The following is a 22,358-nucleotide window of genomic DNA, read 5'->3' as shown; positions in this document are numbered from 1 at the left end:
TTACATATTTATTTGTTTGTTTGTTTGTTTGTTTGTTTTTTCCTGTGTTGAGCATGGAGTTTGCCTTCTACTACTGGTATATCCCAGGTGGTAACATGATGTAACTGGCACTGTCATGTTTCACAGAAACAACTTGAGAGAGTAACAGAGTCATTCTCTTCTCCCACCACTTCTTTAAAAGAAAAGCGAGGGCGAACAAATTCTGTTTTAATTGAAAAATAATTTGTAGCATCTCCACAAGCACTAGGAGTATCATGCTGCATTTTGAGATGCAAATGTGACATGGACTAGATTTCAGAAGAAGTAAAATACATGGAGACATATTTGCACTACTCCAGCATCGCTGGGACTCGAGACATAAATTCCACTGAGAGAGGAATGATATGAATGTGGGAATGTTATTGTAAAACCCAGGGACAGATCTGTGGCTGGTAAAAATCAGTATTCTTTTTTCACCATTCTAATCATTTCCCTTTGGTGAGGAGCTGACCCCATCCAGGCCTGGAGACCAGTCACGTTGGGAGATAGAGAGCTAGTGCTCACTGTCCCATGCAATTTTTAGATATTCCTTATGCACTTGTCTCATCAAATAGTGAGAAATTACCAAGACTTTGGTGCATTAAGGGCTTTTCTGCACTCAGAGTATTGAACTTTGCCCTAGCTCCTGATGTCAGTTGTGCTCGTGCTGGGCATGATAAGGGTCAGTGTAGTTTAGATCTGGAAGCAAGATCAGCTTCAAACTGGACCTGAACGTTGGGTTTACAAACCATCAGGTGCTCCTGAGTTGGAACAGGGGCAGCTGTAGACAAGCTTTTATGCACAGCAATCAGCAGTCCATGCGAGAGGCTGCAGCGTGGTCAGAAGAGTGCTTGTGTCCATATGCCTTGTGTATCAGTATAGTTTGGGTTACTTCCTAAGGAAGTTTACAAAACACCACCTTAAATTGCACCTCCCTGCAATTTTTTATACCTGTGTCCTCTTTCAGGCAAGAACAAAAAATAAAGATCTCAAAAGTGCAAGTTTCCCCTAAACAGGCTAGATGAAGAGGGACAAAAATGCTCATGCCAGTTCAGCAGGCACTACAACAGAAGGCAGTTGGGATTGATATGGGGGACAGAAGGAAATGTGATGAATGAAAGGTCACATGAAAATTTGGTGGTAGAGCTTATGTCTTAGTAGCCAACAAAGGTCTACAAGTGTTGTGGAGGAGTGGGTCTCTTAAAATGAAAAAGAAATAAGCGTACAAAGTAACCCATGGCAAAATAACAAGTCCATGAGAAAATTTTTTTTTTTTCTTTTCTCCTTGGAATTAAAAAAAAATGTTGCGGCTGTGTCCAGCACAGAGATTTCAAATTCTCTGCACAGTATTTGCAATTACGACTGGAAGGCTGAAATGCATTGAACCGGTGTAGCTCTAATTGCAGCGTGGTCACACTCCTGCTGAAGTACTTTTAGACTATATTTAGTATGTAGTTGAGCCATGCTAACATGGGCTATTAGTCCAAATGCTAGTGTAACTGAGGTGGACAGTATTAAGATGTGCTTTAAGATTGTCAAGTAACGCTAAATCAGGTCAGATGTTCTTGCTGGGTCTCGCAGGACAGTTGGTGTTGCTGCTGTCAAAGCAAGCACACTGCCGCGTGGATGTGGTGCCTGCAAGGGAGCCAGCAGCTGGGAATCGCACTGCTCCAGTCTCCAGCATCCTTCCTCCTTCCAAACACTCCCTGCCCATAAATGTTAAGGCATTCAAGAAAGAACCAACATGGCAACATCCAAAAACGCCCTGTTGCAGGATGAGATGGGGAAAATTATGTTGGCTGAAGGTTATAATTTGCTGCGTGTTTGGACAGGTGAATGCTCTGTGCTGATCCCAGAGGGGTGGGTGCACCTCGCTGGGCTTGCACTGGCAGCCTCACCCAGGGCACCGTGGGCTCAGCTCAGCCCTCATCCTTCCCATGCTGCCAGGCACCAGCAGGAAGGGTGGAGACCCAAGAGGTTATCAGTGAAAGGAGATTCTTCATGTTACATTGGTATAGGGGAGGACAGGAATTTGCCTAACAGAAGCTGTCATCACGTGCCAGTTTTGTTCCAAGTACGGCATGTGTTGTATAACCCACAACTTGAGAATAACGTTATGAACTATGAAAGTACATGGGTTTTATTGAGCAGTAGTCACTAAAATTGTTGGAACCTGTTATCATTGTAGATATAACACTTCTTGGGTTTTATGTGCACTTCTCAAAATGTTCTGGCAATAATAAAGTAGGTTTTCTATTGCAGAGGCAGGGTTTTCTGTTTGTAACATCGCCTTTTTCACACTGTGACTAGCATGAAAATGCTTAAATTGTATTAAAAAGAAAAAAAAGCACAGCAGCTGGTAGTTAATGATCAAGGAAATAAACTTGACTCATGGCTTCTATGTATTCTATATATCTTAAGAGAACTGCACGTTTTTAAGGAATCCAAGCTTATGTGTCTACGGTCTTCGTATTACTATTCGAACAGCTTAAGTGCAACAGAGCACTCATTGAAACTGTTTTCAGTTTGGACAGGCATCGTTGCAAACAGACAAACTCCTGACTGATGTGGGAAGTGAGGCATTGTTAACACAGCAAGCCTTTTTGACTAATGTAATAATTATCTGTGTTGCAATTTTTCCTTCTAGGAGACTGAGCTGCTAGATATCAGCCTTGTCAAAGATGCCAGATGCGGAAAACATGCCAGAGCTCCCAAGGTAGGAATTTTTTCTCTGTGCTTACATGTTACATTGATGACCTAGATAAAATAGAATGGGAATTATATGCAAGAATTTAAAAAAAATAAAAGTTCCCATAGCTAATAAGAAGTATTTTGTCTTTTCTCCATTTAACACGGTTTCTGATGAGAAGTGTTACAATTCTTGAGCCGTTGTCATTTGATTTTGTATATAAAATGCTGGTGGAAGCTCTGCTGGCAGTGAGGGAACAAAAATCCTGGTTTGTAAAGGTAAACTTACAGAAGTTCCTGACTTCCCTGATGGCAAGGAGCTGATAGTTGTTTAGGTCCATGTTGCATTTTATGCTGCCTGTTTTCCTCTTTCAGTGCCTCTTGAGGCCAGAAAGAGTTTTTTTTTTTTTTTTTTTTAAACTGTCATCAGAGAGGTCAGCATATCAGCTCCCTTAGGTCCGCTCTGATGTATTGCGTACTCCTTTGCTGTCTCTAAAGACAGTAGGTTGTAGATATATGGTCTCTCCGGTGTTTTTGTTTGGACAGACACTACACATCAGAGAAAAGCTGAAACACTCAGCTCTGGAAGCAAGATAGTGCCTCGGGGAATCACAGGAATGATAGGAAAAAAGGAGATCTCCCTAGGGGCCTGAAAGTATGGCTGGCCTTGCTGCTGCTTAGCTGCAGTTGAACCAGTGGCATTGAAACAGCCCAAAGGAATGCTTCTCCTACCCTCATCTTGGGGGAGGAAAATAACTGGGTCTGGATGGCCGTGGCTTCCGTGGAGCCTCCCGCTGGGCTCCCTCTTCCTTGCACCCCGCCCTGGGTCAGGCCACAGCCCCACGGGCTCCTCAGCCCCTTGAGGGTAGGCATTAGAAATGGAAAAGATTGCTTCTCTGTGTCAGAATGTGATTGCATTTATCTCTGAACAGACTATTCAAATTTGGTTTTCAAAGCTTTCCATGTACTGCTGGCAGCATTTTAAAGGCTGAGTTATAATTGAAATGCAACAGAAGTACTTTATGACATCCACATTAATACCAAATGAGTTCACCATGATTAATGGTTCTATGATGAATAGCAATAAAGTATTAACAATGTCTAGAACATTATTTTAAAATGCTAGCTGCTTTACAGAGGACATTCATGTTCTTCTAACAAAATGTTTTTAGCTAAAATTTATGCATAGCTATTGCCTCGGTGACTTTTATTTATTAGGTTACATAAAGGCTGTTTTCGTTACAACATGTTACGCATTTGACAGCAGTGGCATTAAATGAAGGGTATGAGAAAATCCTGACTTTTAGGTTGGTGAAATGCACCACCTGTGTGAATGAGTTTGCTTTTGTCATTGATTTGTGTGTGGGCAGAATGAAAACAGCACCTGGGTTGGCTGTTGATAGGATCTTGCAAACGGTGCGAAACAAAACGCTCATTTTGGGGCCAGTCGTGTGGGTTTTGCTTTGATCCACGTTGTGGGGCTGAGCAAAGAAGTGTTGACTGCAGGTGAGCAAATGTTGCAGAAGCCCTGTTTGTGTCACGTCCACAGAATATCTAAAACTCATACAGCAGCGGGAAGGCTTGGCTCTAAGTCAAGCAGTAGCAGCTTGTGATTGCATGGAGGTTTCTAGTAAAAACCATGGTATATTGGCTTAAGAGAGCAGCACCACGTATGCATGATACTTGTCAAAGTTCCCAGCTTTTCAGAGGCTCTTTTCCACAGCTCTACTTCCAGGTGGGAGCAACACTTGCTCTCAGGTGAGCAAAAATAATGAACTATGGTTAGGGGTAGTTCCTGTGTTGGAAAGCAAGCTTCCCTCATGCAGTGTGCAGAGAAGTCATTCACAATCTGCTCGTTGCGCGGTAAAAGCGTGATGCATGTTGTGATTATGTTGTGATGATGACTCTGAGCTGTATCCGGCAGAATGGCTCTGGTGTGGTTCACTGGTACCTGCAGAGCCCCTTGCCCTGTGTGTAATACAGCCTATGGTATAAGCTGCAGATATGGAATGGACTTTAGCTGCCTCAGCAACAAATACTTCTTACTGCCGTGGTACCACTTAACGTAGGTTTATTAGCTATACCAGAAGTTAATCTCCCATGATTTGGTGGGATCATCATTGACTTTGGAGCTTGCTTCCTGTAGTAGCCTTGCCAGGCAGACAGGGCAGCATGCTGTTGTGCATTGATGCAGCTTTCACTGTAAAACAAGAGATTTAGGTGATTTTCTCTTCGTTCCCCTGCCGCCCCTCCCTCTGCCAGTAGTCTTGGACAATTTTTATACTGCATTAGGGGACTTTGGCCAGTCTATGAAAATTTTACAATCTATTTTCAGAATTACAACAGTGGATTTCATCTGTGGGTTGTCATTAAAAACTTAAGAAAGTAATGGGAATCTTTAAACCTCATATAGTGTATTTCTGATCTGCTGCCTTTTGATAGAAATAAGTGTCATCTTTAATAAACCTTGACTTTTCTATTAAATAAAAAAATTAATTTTTATTTTTATAGTAAACTAAATTTCAGTGTCACTAATGACACCCATAGTAAGCTACTGGAACCTGTAAGGTGTGCTGCTAAAGAAGAGCATCAGTAAGTAATGGTTTTAGAGGACTATAAGCAGTCATAGTGTCCTAGTTTCAGCTGGGAGAGTTAACTGTCTTCCTAGTAGCTGGTACGGTGCTATGTTGTGAGTTCAGTATGTGAAGAATGTTGATAACACTGATGTTTTCAGTTGTTGCTCAGTAATGTTTAGACTAAAGTCAAGGATTTTTCAGCTTCTTATGCCCAGCCAGCGAGAAAGCTGGAGGGGCACAAGAAGTTGGCACAGGACACAGCCAGGGCAGCTGACCCAAACTGGCCAACGGGGTATTCCACACCATGTGACGTCCCATCTAGTATAGGAACTGGGGAGTGGGGGCGGGGAATCGCCGCTCGGGGACTAGCTGGTTGTCGGTCAGCGGGTGGTGAGCAATTGCACTGCGCATCATTTGTACATTCCAATCCTTTCATTATTGCTGTTGTCATTTTATTAGTGTTATCATTATCATTATTAGTTTCTTCTTTTCTGTTCTATTAAACCGTTCTTATCTCAACCCATGGGTTTTGCTTCTTTTCCCGATTTTCTCCCCCATCCCACTGGGTGTGGGGGGGGAGTGAGTGAGCCGCTGCGAGGTGCTTAGCTGCTGGCTAGGGTTAAACCATGACACATAGTTACCAAAAAACTCTTTCTTCCCCATTACTGCCTGGTATACACACTTCTTCCCCATATGCTGCCATATCCACCAGTGGGGATGTTTCTTTGGTAGCTTAATTAATATGCTAAGCTCTTGGTCTTTTTGGTGGCTAGAAACAGAGTCTGTTCTCATTCTGCATTCAGTGTACCTTCTGCACAACCATCAGTATTCTTAATTTCTGAAAAAAAGACAGAAACACGAAGTATTTCTCAGTTAGTTTCTCTTTCAGCCTTGTTGGTTGACGTTCACTTTTCACAATATTTTTCCGTAAGTCCAGACATGCAAGAACAATCACAAAATATGTATGTTTGTTGTTGCATCTTCTAGTCATTATCATAAGGAAAAAAAAAAACAAAACCCAAAACCTTTTTCATTCTGCACTTTGAGAACACTTAAAGGTAGCACGAGGAATGAGCTGAGATCTCCTCAAAGTTAGTATGTTAGCACAAGGTTGCAGCTATGCGGGTGGTCAGCTCTGCTTGGCTCTTTGAGTGCAAAACCACTTCTACTTCTCCAGCTTCTGCTTTGTGATGATTGCTAGAGTCTCTTGAAACCTCTCTCTTGTTCTTCCCGTTCCCTGGAGACTTAAGAGCAGAGCACCAACGCTATTCCTGGCCATGACAGCAGCATACGGGAGTAGCTCAGAAAGGCGTCTGCATCTGCAAAAGAAAGACCTTCCTGAGTAGACCTAAGGAATAGTTACTCAGAAGACCTAGATGAAACTATGTAGAGTAGCCCAGCACTAGACCGATGATGGTAATTATTACTTGCTCTCTCACACTTCAGGGTGCTGTAATGAATTTGTGGCTGCCCCCGAGAAGTGCTGTTACCATGTGGATAGTGTAGAAGCCTAGAGCCTCACCTCAGCTCCTCTGGGTGTAAGAGTGGCTTTGTGTTTATCTTTCTAGGAAACACAAAACTTGTTTTCATCCATGGCAGTGTCCACCAACTCTTCCAAATGGTGCTCAAGGCTGGGAAGATGAGACAAATTCAGGAGACTTGCACAAGTCTCTTGTCCTATTTTGGGTGCCTAATGGCACCCAAAGGGAATTTGTAGATTTAGGGGTTTAGGTAGACCCTCTGGGTCTTGGGCAGAGAGTCAGAATGGTTTTACAGTAAAGGAAGTGGGGCACAAAGATTAAAGGTTAGATCAGTCAGAGTGTTTAGGCATCTGAAAACAAGCCTGTGTGTCTTTCATAGGAACTTAGATTTCTAATGATGTAGAAGGGAGATCTTTAGTAGGTACCAAAACACTTGATGCTTGGGGGATGAGCAGATAGTCCTCTGACCCCAAATCAGTAAGTAGTATACTCAAATGACCCCTGTATTACTGAGAAGCTTCAGCATTGCTGCCTTTTTCCACATTGTCAGGGATCAGTCCTGTCTTCAGCTGCTATTTTCAGGAAGGGTAACAGAGTTTTCCATCTCAATGCAATATATGTGCAAAGTCTTATTCTTTGGAATACGGGCAAATCTCAGGTAGCACAGAGCACTGCAGTAGATCTCTAAATGAGAAGAAAAACGAAAGTAATGTTCTGAAGAGAACAAGAAAAGACTTATTAATTGTGTATATTAGGAAAAAGTGCCTGAATTCAAAATACAATGAAATTTATACCGAAGTGAGGGAATTATGAGATGATTATCAGGACTTTGCCTTTTTAGTAAGCATTAGAATTATTTAGGAAGAGAGCAAGAGAAATTTTGAGAATAGGAGATTAATATGCAGTTCATTTCTTCCTTCGGAAGACGTGACTGCCCATAAATTCAGTGCAGCCCTTTTGAAGCATGGTATGCCTTTTCTCACAGCTTTCAGGGACTCAGAGCTGCCACTAGTGTCAGCAAGGGTGCAGCGTCAGGATGCTCAGGGCTCACGTTGTTCATATTTTGAAATACTGAAGGAATGTGAAAATCATTAGTAGCGATGAACAATTTTTATTTCTTTTATTTGCAAATTACCTGTTAGCACTCTCTCAAGCCTTGTTTTGATGTGCAGACAAATGAAGAGACATCTTTTCCATTGGAAAGTTTAGTGAGGAGGCCTGCAAAATAAAGTAACATGAGCAGTGAAGAGAAACATACGCTTTTGTACAATGAGGCATAGAAATAGCTCTGAATATTCACATACCTTCTGTGAAGCATGGAAGTGCCACTCAAAAGAGTGTCCGTGTTCTTAAAAGGGAGACATAGCTAAAAATGTCACGCAGCAGTAAATACTGGTGAAAGGTTAGGTGGTGAAAATTTGGCAGCTGCAAGCAATGCTTGTAAGACTAGGGAAGTCACACTTTTAACCATCTTGTATTTACTTTAGCCAATAACCGTTTCTATGGAAACTAAAATCTTAATACAACTGTGTAAGTGTTTTTAGTAGCAAGAAGAAATATCAGGATGAGTTGGCAGGAATAAGGAAATAACCCCATGGCAAATGTTCATATTGAAAACTTTTGATGCATTTAATCAGTCTGTTTTCTCTCAAAGATACCATAAATCATTCAGCAGGAAATAAATTTCTTTAAATGACATATGCTGTGGAACCTGTAGGAGATGAAATGATGAATGATGGAATCACTCTAATGCCAAAATGTTTATAGAGTGTAGTCCCCAATTTTAAAAACACTTGCAGCTCCACTGCCTCAGATTTTCTCTCTGTAACAAGGAAACTCTACAGAGGAAAATAATTAAGCTTTCTTAATGTCAGAAATTTGCCAAGACCTCAACTACTATTTGTATCATCACCAGCCTCTCTGTATTTAGTGGATTTTCTTGAAATGCTCAGGTAGACTGAGATGATTTCAGGAGTACCTCAGCTGTAATTCAAAAACTACACACTTCTATCTCACTGCAGAGGGTTTGCTGGCTTCTAACACATCTGTTGAGAAAAGTCAACATTTTATGAACTAGATGGGCTCAAAAACTAAAAGGAAAACTAACAAGGAAAGTATAAATAATTATTTAACTGAAAATCCGATGCTTTTCAGGGAAATGAGGAGGTGCAAGTCTATTTGAATTGTTAGAGCCATCAAGACTGCTGTCTTCTGTGTCTGCTTCTGTACTCCATTGCGCTGACTTAGAATCAGTAGGATTTTACTGACGTTTGGGTATAAGTTATGCAGAGAAGCAGAAAGGAAGACTGCTGTCTGTTATGTTGTTAATAATCTCCTATTTCTTTCTTTGTTTTTTAACTCACTGCCTCAATTTACAAATGCAGGTGAAGAACTTTTTGTGAACCCACCCAAAGCACACATACGCAAGTAAATAAATTGCAGATAACGCTTGGTTGATTTGCCTCAGAATAAGGCTCTAACTTCTAATTTACGAGTCCAATGACAAGAGCCTGTCAAAATAAACCTAATTCAATCACTTGCTTTCCTTATGGTATGTGAACTTAACATTTTTGCTGGCAGCCCATGATTTTTATGGTCAGGCTGTTTGTTTTTCTTTTATCAGGAGAACAAAAGAGGCCTCTGTCACTTCTGAAATATTTGAAAGCTGAGCAGTTATTAATTTCTTTATGATAAAGTCTGTGCTGGGACAATTATGTTGTGTTTTAATAACCACCCTGATTAGACTGCTTGTGGGAAATGGCAGATAGATTTTCTTTTTTTTCCCTTTTTGGTCCACTCAGTAAACTCCCTGGAAAAGTCAGTTGCTTACATGGAGTGCACAGGAGAGCAACAAGCCTGCCCTTTGCAGCACCGACTTCTGTTGCTCTGCCTGTCTCAACTGCTGCTGTTGCTGTTATTTTTATCTGTTGATAAATGCTCGTTGCTTTCCCTTCAACAACCTTGGTGCTAAATTAGAAACTCTAATGTAAATTATGCCTAAGCAATGTTCTATTTCTGCCAAAAAGAAATAAAAACGGAATATGCATGCAGCTCACCTTCTTCCCACTCACCTTAGGGATAACAGTGACATCCTCGAACATCCCGCTCAATTTGTTTGTTCTTCTACATGACTGCTTTTTTTCATAATGATGATTAAATTACATAAACATTTTCCCTAGGTTGAGTTTAATTTATTAAGGAAGGCTAAGATTAATTTCTTTGGATGATATTTGACCAGTGTTCACGTGGCTGCAGTTGTAAAGATGGCGAAATACAAGTAGTTGAAATGCTGCAGAGAGCGTGGGAGCTGTGGTCACTGTGAGAGCGAGGGAGTTTTCCCTTGGAGCCTCCCTGGGGGAGGGGCATGAGCCTTGCTCTGCCCTTCTCTGCCCGCTTCCCTGCAACTTGGCATGGCCTCTCTTCAGCAGGCTGAACAGGCTCCTAATGGCCCCTGGCATCTTTCGCTCTTCCAAATTTTCCCCACCTGTGCAGTCTTTTTTCAGAAGAGGTATCCCCACTGCCTGCAGTGAAGTCCTGCTGCTTATTCAGGAATGAAGGCAAGTTTCTGTATGGCTAGGATGCTTTTGAGTTTGTGGGGTTTTTTTGTTTTCTTTTAAATCTGTTGAAAGTTAACTTCTTTGGGGGAGAGTCTCATCTCCAAAGATAAAGCTGTCGATGCTGCTATGCAGGGAGTGTGGAGAACAGGTCTTCACTTCTCTATCACCTGCAGAAATGTCACCATCAGAAACATTCATGCTTTTCTGGAAGCAAAGCAAAGCAAAGCTTTCTGAAAATGCAAACCAAGCCTGGAGCATTAAGTAGCCATTTTCTTTCTGCTTCATCGGGTCACAAGTCATGTCTCAAACACAGTGGCTTGCTTAGCGGAGTGGATGAGCACAAGCATTTTTTGCACCTGCGCTCTGAAGCCTGCAGAGATTCCTCGCTTGCTGCAGGGTGCGGTTCACTTGGCTGCTCATGCCTAAGGCTGAGGCCACAGCCGAGACAATCAGCATCCCTGTGCACCACCAGAATGGCCCAAATTGGTGAAGGTGATTTTATTTACAACCCTCTAGTCCTTAGGGAACTGGGACCTTTTCAGAAGCTTGTCATATGCTGTATAACTTAGCTCTGTCTGGGTAGTTCATCAGATTCACTATTTACTAACATTCAGGGTATGGTAGAAAGCACAGGGTTTTGTCCAAGGCTTTCGCTATGAATTGTTGCCAAAAAGATTTAATTATTTTTTTCTGCTCGCTGACAGTTTCAGTTAGCTTTCTGTGCTGCTTGGTTTTATGTTTTTCTTTGTTATATTTTTAAAACATACATCTTCTTTCTGTTTGTGTACTTTCATGCAAAAGTACGCAGTACAAAGTATGTAACAAGAAATTCTGTATTTTAAGAAGCACAAAGGCATTTTATAAATTTGATTTTAAAACTTGACATTTAAATTTCAAAAGGTAGACACTGCTCAATTAAATGTGATATTTGAGTTGCTGAGAACACCAGAGGGTATCATCAGTAAAGCTGTGCTTTAAATGCTACTGCTGAAAATGCTTTTGAATAAACCTGCATACATCTATTTTTTTTTTCTCCTTTTCTTTTTCCTGTTTAGTATGACTTTTTGTGTGATTTTGAAGAGAGTTTGACAGAGACAGCTTTGTGTGCTCTCATAATACTCCCAAACTATTTTAAATCCATACACACGCCACTCCCATGACCTTTCAGACTGCGGTGGTAGGGGATTAAAGTAGCACACTGGAGGGCATGGACTCATCACTTAATTGAGCATGTGCTTCATGCAGACGTGAAGTTCAGTGCTATGGTAATATTTCCTGTGATAGTGTAGTTGACCGTAATCACCTCCATGCTGTTTCAGCTTGAAGGTTTAAATCCCTCTTCTTGCCTTTCCCTGCCACGGGATAGCACTCACAGGAGGAGAGGTGGGTTGCAAAGTGGCATATCTCAGCTGGTAGGTATCACTTCTGGCGAGCCTCACGGTTGCATCACTTGGGTGCGATGGTGGTATGCTGTCACCGGCTTACCTCGGTGACGAGGCCGTATCCAGTGTTGGCAGTGTTTTGACAACATTTGTGTTGCTGATCAGTAATGTGGGACATGGATGTCTTATTCCTGCCTTCACAACTAATAACGCTAATGAGATGAGAATGCAGCTGGGACAGCATGTCCAGCCGCAGCTATCACAAACCCACACCCACTGTCAATCAGGGTAAAGCTCACTTGAATCTGATAAATGGTATTTTTACAGTGGCTGGCACAAAATTTAAAAATTCTTCGGACAATATAAAGTTATTCCAGAGGTGGTTTTTGTGATGCTAAGATGTTAATATTGCCTGTCAATGTCCTATATTATCTGTTTGTTATCTTGTACCCCCTGTGTGTTCATATCCACATGATACCTTTTGGTTTGCACTAAGATATAAAAATTTGGGAAAGTACAGCCCTTTTTCCCAGTGTTGGGATGGTATCTGAAAGAGCAAAGTCCTGTTTCATGAGTAGGGCTTCTAAGTGCAATACTAATACAAGAACTAATAAGTAAAATGTTGCTTTCCATGAAGATAAGAAATGCTGCATTCAGCCTCTGTCATGAATGCTCAGTTTGGAAAGAATTTCAGAATTTTTCATTGGAAAATGTAAAGGTACTAAATAACTGAATCATACTAGTCTTTCCTTCTGAGCGGTAATCGCCATCTAGAAATATTTCATAAATATTAAAGTATATATTTTAGTGGTACTGTGGAGCTGTGCATCCAGAGAGAGATCTGATGGCAGTGCAATACCCTCAAGGCTCAAATGTGGAATCAACAGGCTCAAGTGAAAATCCCAAAGCAGAAACATTTTTCTGCAATTGTTTAGAATAAATGGTTTACATTTCCCAGTTTTATTGGAATCCAGCTCGGTGACTTTCCATGGCGTCCCTTATCTTTAAAGTAACTGGTTGGAGGTAACTGCTACGTTTTAATTAGTTGCAAAGATTTGAGATATTTGTTATCATTGGCATATAAATGGCTTATTCAGTATCTCCCCATGGAACTGAGCAAAACCATTTAGGCTTACAAAAGAGATCACTGGGAAGCAAAAGGATTAGGTGTAGAACTCGAATAACCATGGCTGACAGAGATGCCAGTTTCTTCGCAGCCAAGTGAAAGTGCCCCCCTACTCAGCTCTGCAGGGAAAAGTGTTTTACTGGCGGCAGGGTGCAGAATGGCCGAGGAGGAGCGGAGGGTGATCGGCATTGGTAAGTCATTATCCGTGCTGGATGGAGCGGCCTGTGTGTTGTGGTAGATGTCAAACCCTGCCTGGAAACCCTCAGGCAAATGGCAGGAACCGAGCAATTTGTGATTGAGTTTAAGTAAGTATAAACTGTCTTTGGTCAGCACTTGTAACTCAAGAGATTTGTTTTTGAGATGTAGAGGATTCGTAAAAAAAAAAAGTTTTCTTTAATACTGAAGTTATTTAAGCTTGCTTCAACTCCATTAGAACAGCTTCCAGCTTCAAAGTTTGTTATCTTCCCTATTACATTAGCACTTTTCCGGTCTCGCAGCTAAGCACATTTGGCTGTAAAACTGCACATTTGCCTAACATTTTTTAATCCCTACTTGTATGCTCTCCAGTACAGATGTCTAAGAAAAAGCAATGGGAAGAAACTTGGCTCTCTGAGCTAAAACTTTGATTGGAAAATAATTACAGCCCCTGCCATAAATAATCCTTGTTTCATCACGGTCGCTTTTCGGTCTGTTTGTTTGTGTCCCAAAGCATGTCTGTGCCAGTCGGACACCCCAGCCGCACCAGTGACATGATACCCACGGCAGATGTACTGCTGTGCCTTGTACTGACAGGTGTCCTACAAAGAGACCTGTACCAGTATAGCAGGGAAACATTTTATTAGAAATGTGTAAGTGGGACTTAAAAGAGTCAGCCACAGATAAGGTAGCTAATGGGAGCAAATGGAAATAGCCAAGGGTCCATGTGAACTATAAAGCAGCAGGAAACTATGGTTATTTCCAATGTAATAGGATCAGTATATTCGTGTTAAATCCATGTTACCATTTTCCAAAGGGTCAATTAGGAATGAAACTGTTTGCTTTTGCTGTAGTCTGCTGTGGATATAGAAGAAGGTAGAGGCAAGTGCATCTGAATATCTGATAGGGGTTTTTTTGATACAGTAGGATATTTCTGAAAACAAACCAAATTTCATTATAAATAGGATTATGCTACCAAGTAAGGCATATGAATACTTCATTTTTAAATAAATCCTGGGTAGTATTTGTGTGGTGGTAACAAAAAACCTTATAGCTATATTGAGTGTGAGTTCCCTGTCTCTGCCTTTCTCAGCTCCATCACCTCCCAGCCTAATCCTAGTTAAATAAACAAAATTATCAGCTGTTGCCACTGGGGAGTTCAGACACTCTGTTCCACTCCTGGGCTGTTAATGAGCCATCTGCAGGGATGTACCTGCAAAATGGATGACATGGCGACACTTGCTGATACACAAGCATGTGCATGTGGGAGCAAAATGGTTATCTGCATGTCAGTGCTAAAAGAACATTTTCTGGGGGCCAAAGGTTTGCTCAATGCATTTTTCAACCCATCGTGATTCACTGGAATAAAGTGCAGTGTATTCTGGGTAAAAACTGCTGTGTGTTAAGATTGATACACAGCTATACCTGATCTAGCAAGGTTTTTCTGGCTGTCAAGTGCATTGTGGATACATCCTTTCCAAGGAGAAGCATTTCTATCACTATGCAGTTGAATGGGTAAAATTCCCATAGCCCATCCTTGATATGGCTGATCTGCATTAGTGGTGCATATAGACAGAATTAGGGACTGCTTTTTGCATGTGGGTGGCCTTTTGTATGGTTATTAGCACTGTATGTGTCCTATGTCCTTCATATTTTGTCTTTCGATGATAAAAATCATGTCCTCGTTCCTCTTTAGAAGATCGATCTGCTGAGAAATCCCGTCCATGGACCTATGTGTCATTCCTGTTGTAGAGAACTTATCATATGGGATGTGTTAGAAAGTAGGTGAATTACACGTTTCCAGAACTTAGTTGCTCTTGAGTATGAACTTGAGTTCATACCCCTGAAGTGTAGATTGAATTATTAACCAGCCTAAAATTTCAAGGATCTTACTGAAATACTGACGATGTACCTGTGCTCTGGGATTGTGGCGTGTCCTGGAAAGAGAGTGTGCAGAAAGGGCAGATTCAACGCTGATCTTACACTAAGGTTCAGCGCAGCTCCGTTTCTAGGTAGTAGAATGATCTTGACTGAATCACCAAACTAAGCAGAAAAAAACCCAGGTGTGTAATTGTAAATTACAGCAATCTATTAAAATGCAGGTTTGCTCTTTTAAAGGTGGATTCCTTGTGGTTTAGGTTTGTGAGCTTCTGAGTTACGTTGTTTAACTTGGGGAATTTGGATAGAAACCCAATTACCTTACTTTGGAGAAGAAATACCCTTGGCTGGGAGTTCTTGGCTGTGGTATTTTTCAGTGTCCAGCTTCTTTGTTGTTTTTTGGAATTAGAATGAACTTGCAAATGTGCAATTTAGGAACAGGCCTAGATGGTAGCTGATGTTTTTCCACCCTGTTTTGCACTGCCTCTGCCTCTGGGTTCATTCCCATCAAGGGAGACTGGTTTCCAGATACTAGACCTCTAACAATGGTTAATCACCATAACACCTGTTAAAAGAACATGTTTTTTCCTTGTTCTTTCCAGGAGGAATCCTAAGACAAGTATCAGTATAACTGGCAAATACTAACATCATAATCTGGGTTGTTTGAATTCTGCCATATCTGCAATAGTCAGTACCTGTGCTGAAAAGCAGATGTGATGTGCAGACAGCAAGGTGAGCTGCTGGGTTTAGGTCCTCTCCAGTAAGTCATAATCTGGCAAGGTTTGGTCATATGTAGGACCTTTAGGTCTAAATTTTTTCTTTTCTTGCAGGAAAGTTATATCCAGTCCTGGTCCTAGGACAAAGTCAAATGTTACAGTTTATCGCAACTGGTAAATAATTGGATTTTTTAAAAAATAGGTCAGAGGAAACGAGACCTTTCTGCTGTGTCCAAATACAGAAAAAAAGCATTACCAGTTCAGTGATTTTCATGAAAGAAATTTCGTGATGAAAGGTTCTGGTATTCAGGGGAGTTGCACTGACTGTGGGTGTGACTTGCAGTGCATCCCAAGCGCCATTTTTCTGTTTTGAAACACATCCAATATTGATAATGCCATAACTGAATTTAAACAAATATTTTTTTGTTATTGCTGCTCTGAGTTAACGTCCTTCCTCCAACATTAATGAAATACAGAAAAAAAAAATCTATATGAGAAACTGTATGCTGTAGTTGTGAATGTTTAGCATAAATGACTTCAAAATGATGTTTGCTAATGAAGTGGCAGAAGCAGAACAGTCCTGCTAGGCAGGGTCACAATATAAAGGGAAAAGGCAATCACATTCATCTCAGAAATAACGGTAGCAATTTGCATGTCGTTAAAATGTTTAAAGAGAACAACAAGACCAAATTCAGGTAAACTAAAGCAGACAGCTTCAATGGTTACCTGCCTGTTGAGACAAAGAGAAGAAACTAGTGTGATTTGGGATTGCTGATAGAGCTGTGACAGCAGACCCCAGCCCTCCCAAGGGCAGTGGGAGTTTTGCTTTGGCTTTTGCTGAGACCCAGGCTCCCTTTATCATGTTAAAGAACAAAACCAACACGGACTTGTTCTCTGCAGTATATTTTTGGTAAAAAAACTTCTAAACCGCAAAATGGTCATCTGGCAATTTGAGAAAGAAAGCTAATTTCAGCTAACCTAGTTAGTCCGATTTGCTGTGTTTTCCCATGATAAGGACAAAGGTGCCTTTCTGCCCTTCCTCCCAAAACAGGCTCCGGGGGTCTGCCCAGGCTGCTGCTCCTATGCCCAGAAGTAAGCCCTGAGCTGCAGCCTGGCAATCTTTCCTCCTTTCTTTCTTTGTGTTTACGTGCACCTCAGACAATGCTCTGGTTTTGTAGGAGAGAATATCACCATTTTCTCCAGAAATATTTATATCTATTTGTTTTTTAACAGTGGTGAAGTCTTTCTTCACAGGCATGGACTGCTGCTACCAGGGTAAATGTGCAAGTTATTGAAGGGTGAGTGGCAGGAGGAAGGGGAGGAGAGGAGGTGGTTTATGTCTCAGGGTGTGTGTTTTACAAGTCAGTGCAGGAACAACATTTTCAGAACTGCTGCAGAGGTTTGATTTAGCTGAAAGAAGAGGGGAATTGATTTTGGAGTTGCTTTCGTATTGTCCTTCAGAGTACTCTGCTGCGGTGACCCTAGGCACTGGGGTGCTTTGGGAGCTGAGGCTGTTGATGGTGTAGAAATTCACTCCTGCTTTGGTCAGTGGCTACAGGTCAGCTTTTGTTCTCATGGTCTACGCATGGATTTTGCTTTTCAGCAGTATGAACCAAACATCTTTACTTTAGAAGTGGCAGTATTAGAGTTATGCTAGTATGCACTAGAGTAGTTTAAGTTAAAATAAGTTTTTCACTCCTCCTGAGCCCTGTGAGAACATCAAGCCCTTGCAGATGGTGACCATTCATTTTATTAAAGGGGTGAGATTTCTCTTTGGTTGCGAGTCATCGTAATTGACACGTTAATCGTTGCATCCTGTTTCCCACTGTAGTCGAAGTGGTGACAGTTCTGCAAGTTTCAGAGGAACTATTGCTGCTGTAAATTGTTGTAGGCTACACTGAATATGATCTAGCATATCGTGGCAGTATTTCAGTTGAGGGAACTAAATTTTTTTACACTTTTTTTTTTTCATCCTGCTAGAGTCAGGAGACTTACAAATGGTGGGAGGAGAAGTGGGCTTATTTAACTGTTACTTACATAATAAAAAAGGAGAATTTGAAAGCTGTGCTCAGCTCTGGTCATATTTTGATGATGCTTGGCTTTTCCTTTTGGTTTATATTTAAAGTGATTTGTGCTCTGTAAGCATAATCACTTGATATTGCAAATTTAATTTTTTGCATATGACACTTGGAAATTATGTAATTAAAAGAAACGCTTTACTGGGGTTTTTTTTTTAGGTATCGGATACTAGCTTGATTAAGAGCATTTAAATGCCCATGTATTTGAAAGGGGGTTGCCGTGTTTTCTACTTTAATTGAAAACTTCTTTGGGCAAATTACAAATGCCAAGGTAAAACTTACCAAGCTGTAAACAAATGTTATACAATCTCTCTTAGCTTCCTGCCATCTTGCAAAACCCAATTACCCTCAGACAGTTTTACGCTCTTTACAACGATGCTGTTCTTGGCAATATGGAAAATAGGCATTTATAAAAGGGACTCCTACAGCTGGTAGTGCTGCCTGGAGAAGAGAAGGTGTGGTGGAGGTGGTGGTGCTCATGTTGTGGGCTGTGCCACCCTGATGGAGGAGCCACGAGTTGTTCTCCAGAGGCCTCTGTCTCTGTGTGTGGACCGAAAAGAGATCTTATGCTTGTAGGAGATGGGGTTGTGAGCTTCCCTCTCCCCTGCCCCCAGATCAGGTGCCTGCTGCTGGCACTGTGGATGCCTCAACTCTGGCTTTAGGAAATTTTGTATTTGTAAACTGAATATTTGGAATAACTGAACAGATAAACTGAATAATTACCTTTGTTCCAGCACTGAGAAAGCAAACTGAAGAGTTTGTGCAACTCCACAAGAGTCACAGAGCACTAACATGAGCATCTCTCTAGCACTCCTGTATCAGTTTGTTCACCCTTATTTAAGATTCCTCTTACATACAGCATCCACTGTGAACTCGCTTCGTAGTGAGAACCGACAAGCATAGACACAGAATTGTCTGAGCTGGGTTTAGATGGCTGAAACACGCACATCCCATTTAAAGGAAATGTATTGCTATCCTGTCTGCTTACAGAGCCTGATTCATCAAAGCACTTAACATATGCTTCAGAAGTCTTGCTGGAAGAAAACCTGTAATAACCAAGTATTTGTTTTGCACATCCAGGAAAGGTGTGATCCCGGAACTGGAGAACTGGGAGACAAAGCGTTGTTTAAAGAGATTTCTATATTAAGTAGCCCAGAATTAAGATGAGTGATGAGAATGTAAAAGTGTTGTCAGAAGTTTTCCCATGAGTAGTAACTGCACCTGTTAGTCATGCAGTTTATATCCTGATGATAAATTCAAAACTATTTACGGGATTATTTAGAGTATAAGAAAAAATTGCATTTTCCTTCACTTTTGGAGCTAATGTCAAACGTGATATAAAACTGTTTGATATAAAGTTATTTCAGTTGTAGTTGAATATGAGAGAGACTTATAATTCTAACCTGCTTATGAACCAGGGAAAAAGATGAGGAGAGAATGCTATTATTTGCATAAAAATAGTGGACTCTGCTGTAGATGCAGATGGATATTTTTCTTTCTCCCCTTGGGTGCACATTGTTGATTGCTCCTGGGAGAACAGAATTGAATTGCATAATACGTAGCTGCATCTGGCCAGGTCACTTTTGTATGCTTGCTCTACCTGCTAAAAATAAGGGGGCTGGAAATAGGAAAGCTAAGAAATGCATGTTTTTCTGTGCCTGTATGCGATTATGCTTGAGAATTGCAACACCAAGGGTCAAGGACCATGGTATATGTGTTAATATAGGTTCTGTGGTTTTAGCAGCATGCACAAAAAAAGCAAAGGGCACATGGCCAAAGCTTTCATTGAAATCCATGTGCCCAGTTTTGGACAGCGGGAGCAGAGGAGTGGATTTCATGTTCACTTGTGCCACGGAGGCAGTTGTTTCTACAACCAAGTAGGCTTAGAGTATTGTTTGTCACAGGCTTTAAAGCTAGAGCTTATTTATATCAATTGCCACAAATCAGAGCTCTTGGGTAAAGCCAAAATCTATTTATAGGATGCTTATCAGTATGTCACATGTTTTCCAGTTTCCTTGATGGCAGAGTGAGCCCACCCCCAAATGAAATAAAGAAGGAAATGCTTTTCTTGCTGGGACTGTGAGCATAGGCAACAAGCATAAGGCTTCCTTTGCTGCCTTTGGTTCTTTGCTCTCACATCAGTGTATGATTGCAGTTGGTGGGGGGATTGATTTTGTTTGGTTTTAGGAAGTAGAGGACTTAGAAATATCTCCAGGAAATGAACAGGCAATCACCAAAGGAAAGGGGGGGGGGGGGGGGGAAGCTGTATTTCAGTGTTATTTATTTTTGAGATGTGTGGCAGGGTTTTTCAAAATTCCCGTCACCCAGAGGGAGTTGATTGGCTTGCTTTTAATTTTGCTTAAAATAATAAATTCTTGGCTTGAAAAGCCAACTTGAGTGGGCTCTGCACATCCAGGATTGCTCTCTCCCAAGTTGCTCTTGCTGCTGGTTTGCGGGTATAACAAAAAGAAGGGTCATCATGTTGCAAAAAAATGGGCTGACTTGTCATGTTGTATGTGTCTAAGAGAAAATAATATACAAAGTAAGAACAAAAGAGCTAATATTTGAAACTATGGCTGTGAAAGAAATGTGATGGCTTATTGTGTTTGAAAAGCTTTCTTGAAATGCAGAGATGAGTGATGTGGGCAGCAGCTGACTCTGGGTTTAAATTCTTTTGCAAACCCTTGGATGGGAGGGCAGAGCTTAGGCTGGGCACGCACAGCCGAGCCAGTCTTGTTAATTCAACTGTTTTTGTTTGGTTTTCAGCATAATTTGATGTGTCTGTTCTGATTTCTTTGTATATATACATTAGGAGCTTATTTAAAAGTTGCATTTTAAGAAACGAATAAATTCTGTTTCTTAAGCATGAGACTGGAGTGAATGAAGTGAACAAAAACATTCTGGTGAGCTTTTTTAGCAAACATCACCACAAGGGAGACTTGGAGGAAAAATTCTGTATTTTAGAAGTGATAGCTATTTACACTCATTAATTTAAATCTGTTGCAAATATTTCTGTTTATTTGCTCCTTTGAAATAGTTGATACCAGTGGAAATCATCTTTTTGCTAGACTAGAGAGAGTTTTATATTAAAACAGAGTTTTTTTCAAATTAAAAAAATCTTTTTCTGTGGGTTTTTTTTTTTTTTTTTATATATAAATTTGGTAGGAGTCCTGTTACAAAGCATGAACTGTACTGCCTAAAATATACTCCTTTAGAAATGTGGGAAATGTTTTTGTTTATTTTTTTGAAGTGCCTGTCTTCTGTTATAAGTGACTTTTTCTCCTGAACAGGGGAAGAGATGGGTGGTGACCACAGGCTTTGTCTGGTAGAAATGAATTGCATCAGACTGCAATTATCTTGGAGAGGCAACCAAAGACCAACGCAGCCAGGGGAGGTGAAACATGACAACAGTGGTAGCAGGGCCTGATGCAAACATTGTGTGTCAGGGAGGCCCAAGAGTGAGCTCCACGTGCTGTATTGGGGAAGGTGGAGCCCGTATTTCCTTTAAAACAGAAAGACTGGTTGTACTGTCAGGATGAACCTTTAGGTAAACATTACTTTTCCTTTCTTGAAATGCTTTACAGTCCCTGCAAGTACCAGCTAGCTATGGAGACTCATGAAGAAGGGCAGAGGTCTAAACTCACATTCAGGACATGGTAAGCTGGCACCAGCCCCACAGCACTGAAAGCACTACCATAGCCCACTCATTCTGGCCACATGCTCTCCGCCTTGTGCCAGGACTTGCTTGTGGTATCAGAAGCATTTGCACACCAAGGGATACCCTTCGCTAGGGAATTCTCAGAGCTGAAAACCAGATGTGCCTTTTCCCCCTTAGGGTCACTGCAGTTGGATCAGTTCCCCGGCTGCTTTTGCTGTGCAGCCACGGGAGCATGCATGTTGGCACGGAGCACTAGGGAGCCCGCCGGGCTGGGTAGGGAGCAGGGGATGGGAAGTGGGAGAGATGGCTTCTCCAAATAACATCTGGCAAAGCCTGGTGAAGATGTGGAGGCAAAGCGCACCTTGTGCAATCTTAGCAGTTATTTAGTTTTTATTGGGAAACAGCTAAGCCGGGAAGAAGTCCACTAAGCAGCAATTAATAATGCCGGTACAATTTTGTTGCGTTGATGTATTTGTTTCTCTGTTCTTTCTACAACTATATTTACTTACTCATAGCTAGAATCAAAACAGTTTCTACTTTGAAGTGGTTTGAAGTGCCGCGTGAAGCACCTTCAATTATGGATTTCTGTCAATGTCAGTCTATTTACCTACACCCAACCCGCTGAAGTATTTATACTTAGTCTGGTTGCATTTTTAGTACATTATTTCTTTTAGAAAGTTTGTTTGTAGTTGGTCTTGCTTTTTGAAAATAGCACGTGAAATCGCTCTAAAACAGGAGCTCTGTTCAATGATATGCAGCCCGTGCCACTACCTGTCTTTGGTTAGGATCATGCATTAACCTATAACCAGTTTAAGTACAGTTTATAATCTATTTACAAGTCTATTCCTTTATCTATGACATGTTTCTTGGAAGAAGAAATTATGTTTGACAGTGCACTTCATGTTTGAGAGATAAAATCCAATTTGTCTAATCCTAGAAAGCTGGCCCCCATGTTTCTATTAATGAAAAACCTCATGTCATCCTGTTGTCTGAATTACGCAGCAG

At 41.2% G+C, this 22,358-nt stretch overlaps 1 protein-coding gene and 1 long non-coding RNA gene across 4 annotated transcripts in view; one reads left to right on the top strand and one right to left on the bottom strand.

The window, feature by feature from the left end:
* PLCB1 (phospholipase C beta 1) overlaps positions 1–22,358 on the top strand; it is a 412,867-nt gene that overhangs the window by 109,895 nt on the left and 280,614 nt on the right. For all 3 annotated transcript variants that reach the window (XM_030022429.1, XM_030022430.1, XM_030022431.1), the window contains one exon: positions 2,666–2,734. In XM_030022429.1, coding sequence (XP_029878289.1) covers positions 2,666–2,734 — 69 coding nt within the window. The remainder of the gene's footprint in view (positions 1–2,665; positions 2,735–22,358) is intronic.
* Positions 6,146–10,086, bottom strand: LOC115344679. The gene is made up of 3 exons (XR_003924592.2): positions 9,835–10,086; positions 7,899–7,981; positions 6,146–6,601 (listed from the first exon to the last, which is right to left on the bottom strand). It is a non-coding gene; the product is annotated as an uncharacterized LOC115344679 (long non-coding RNA).

The sequence above is a fragment of the Aquila chrysaetos genome, chromosome 8 (genome assembly GCF_900496995.4).
Source record: "Aquila chrysaetos chrysaetos chromosome 8, bAquChr1.4, whole genome shotgun sequence".
Lineage (NCBI taxonomy): Eukaryota > Metazoa > Chordata > Aves > Accipitriformes > Accipitridae > Aquila > Aquila chrysaetos.
This window is presented reverse-complemented; position numbering and strand designations above follow the sequence as displayed.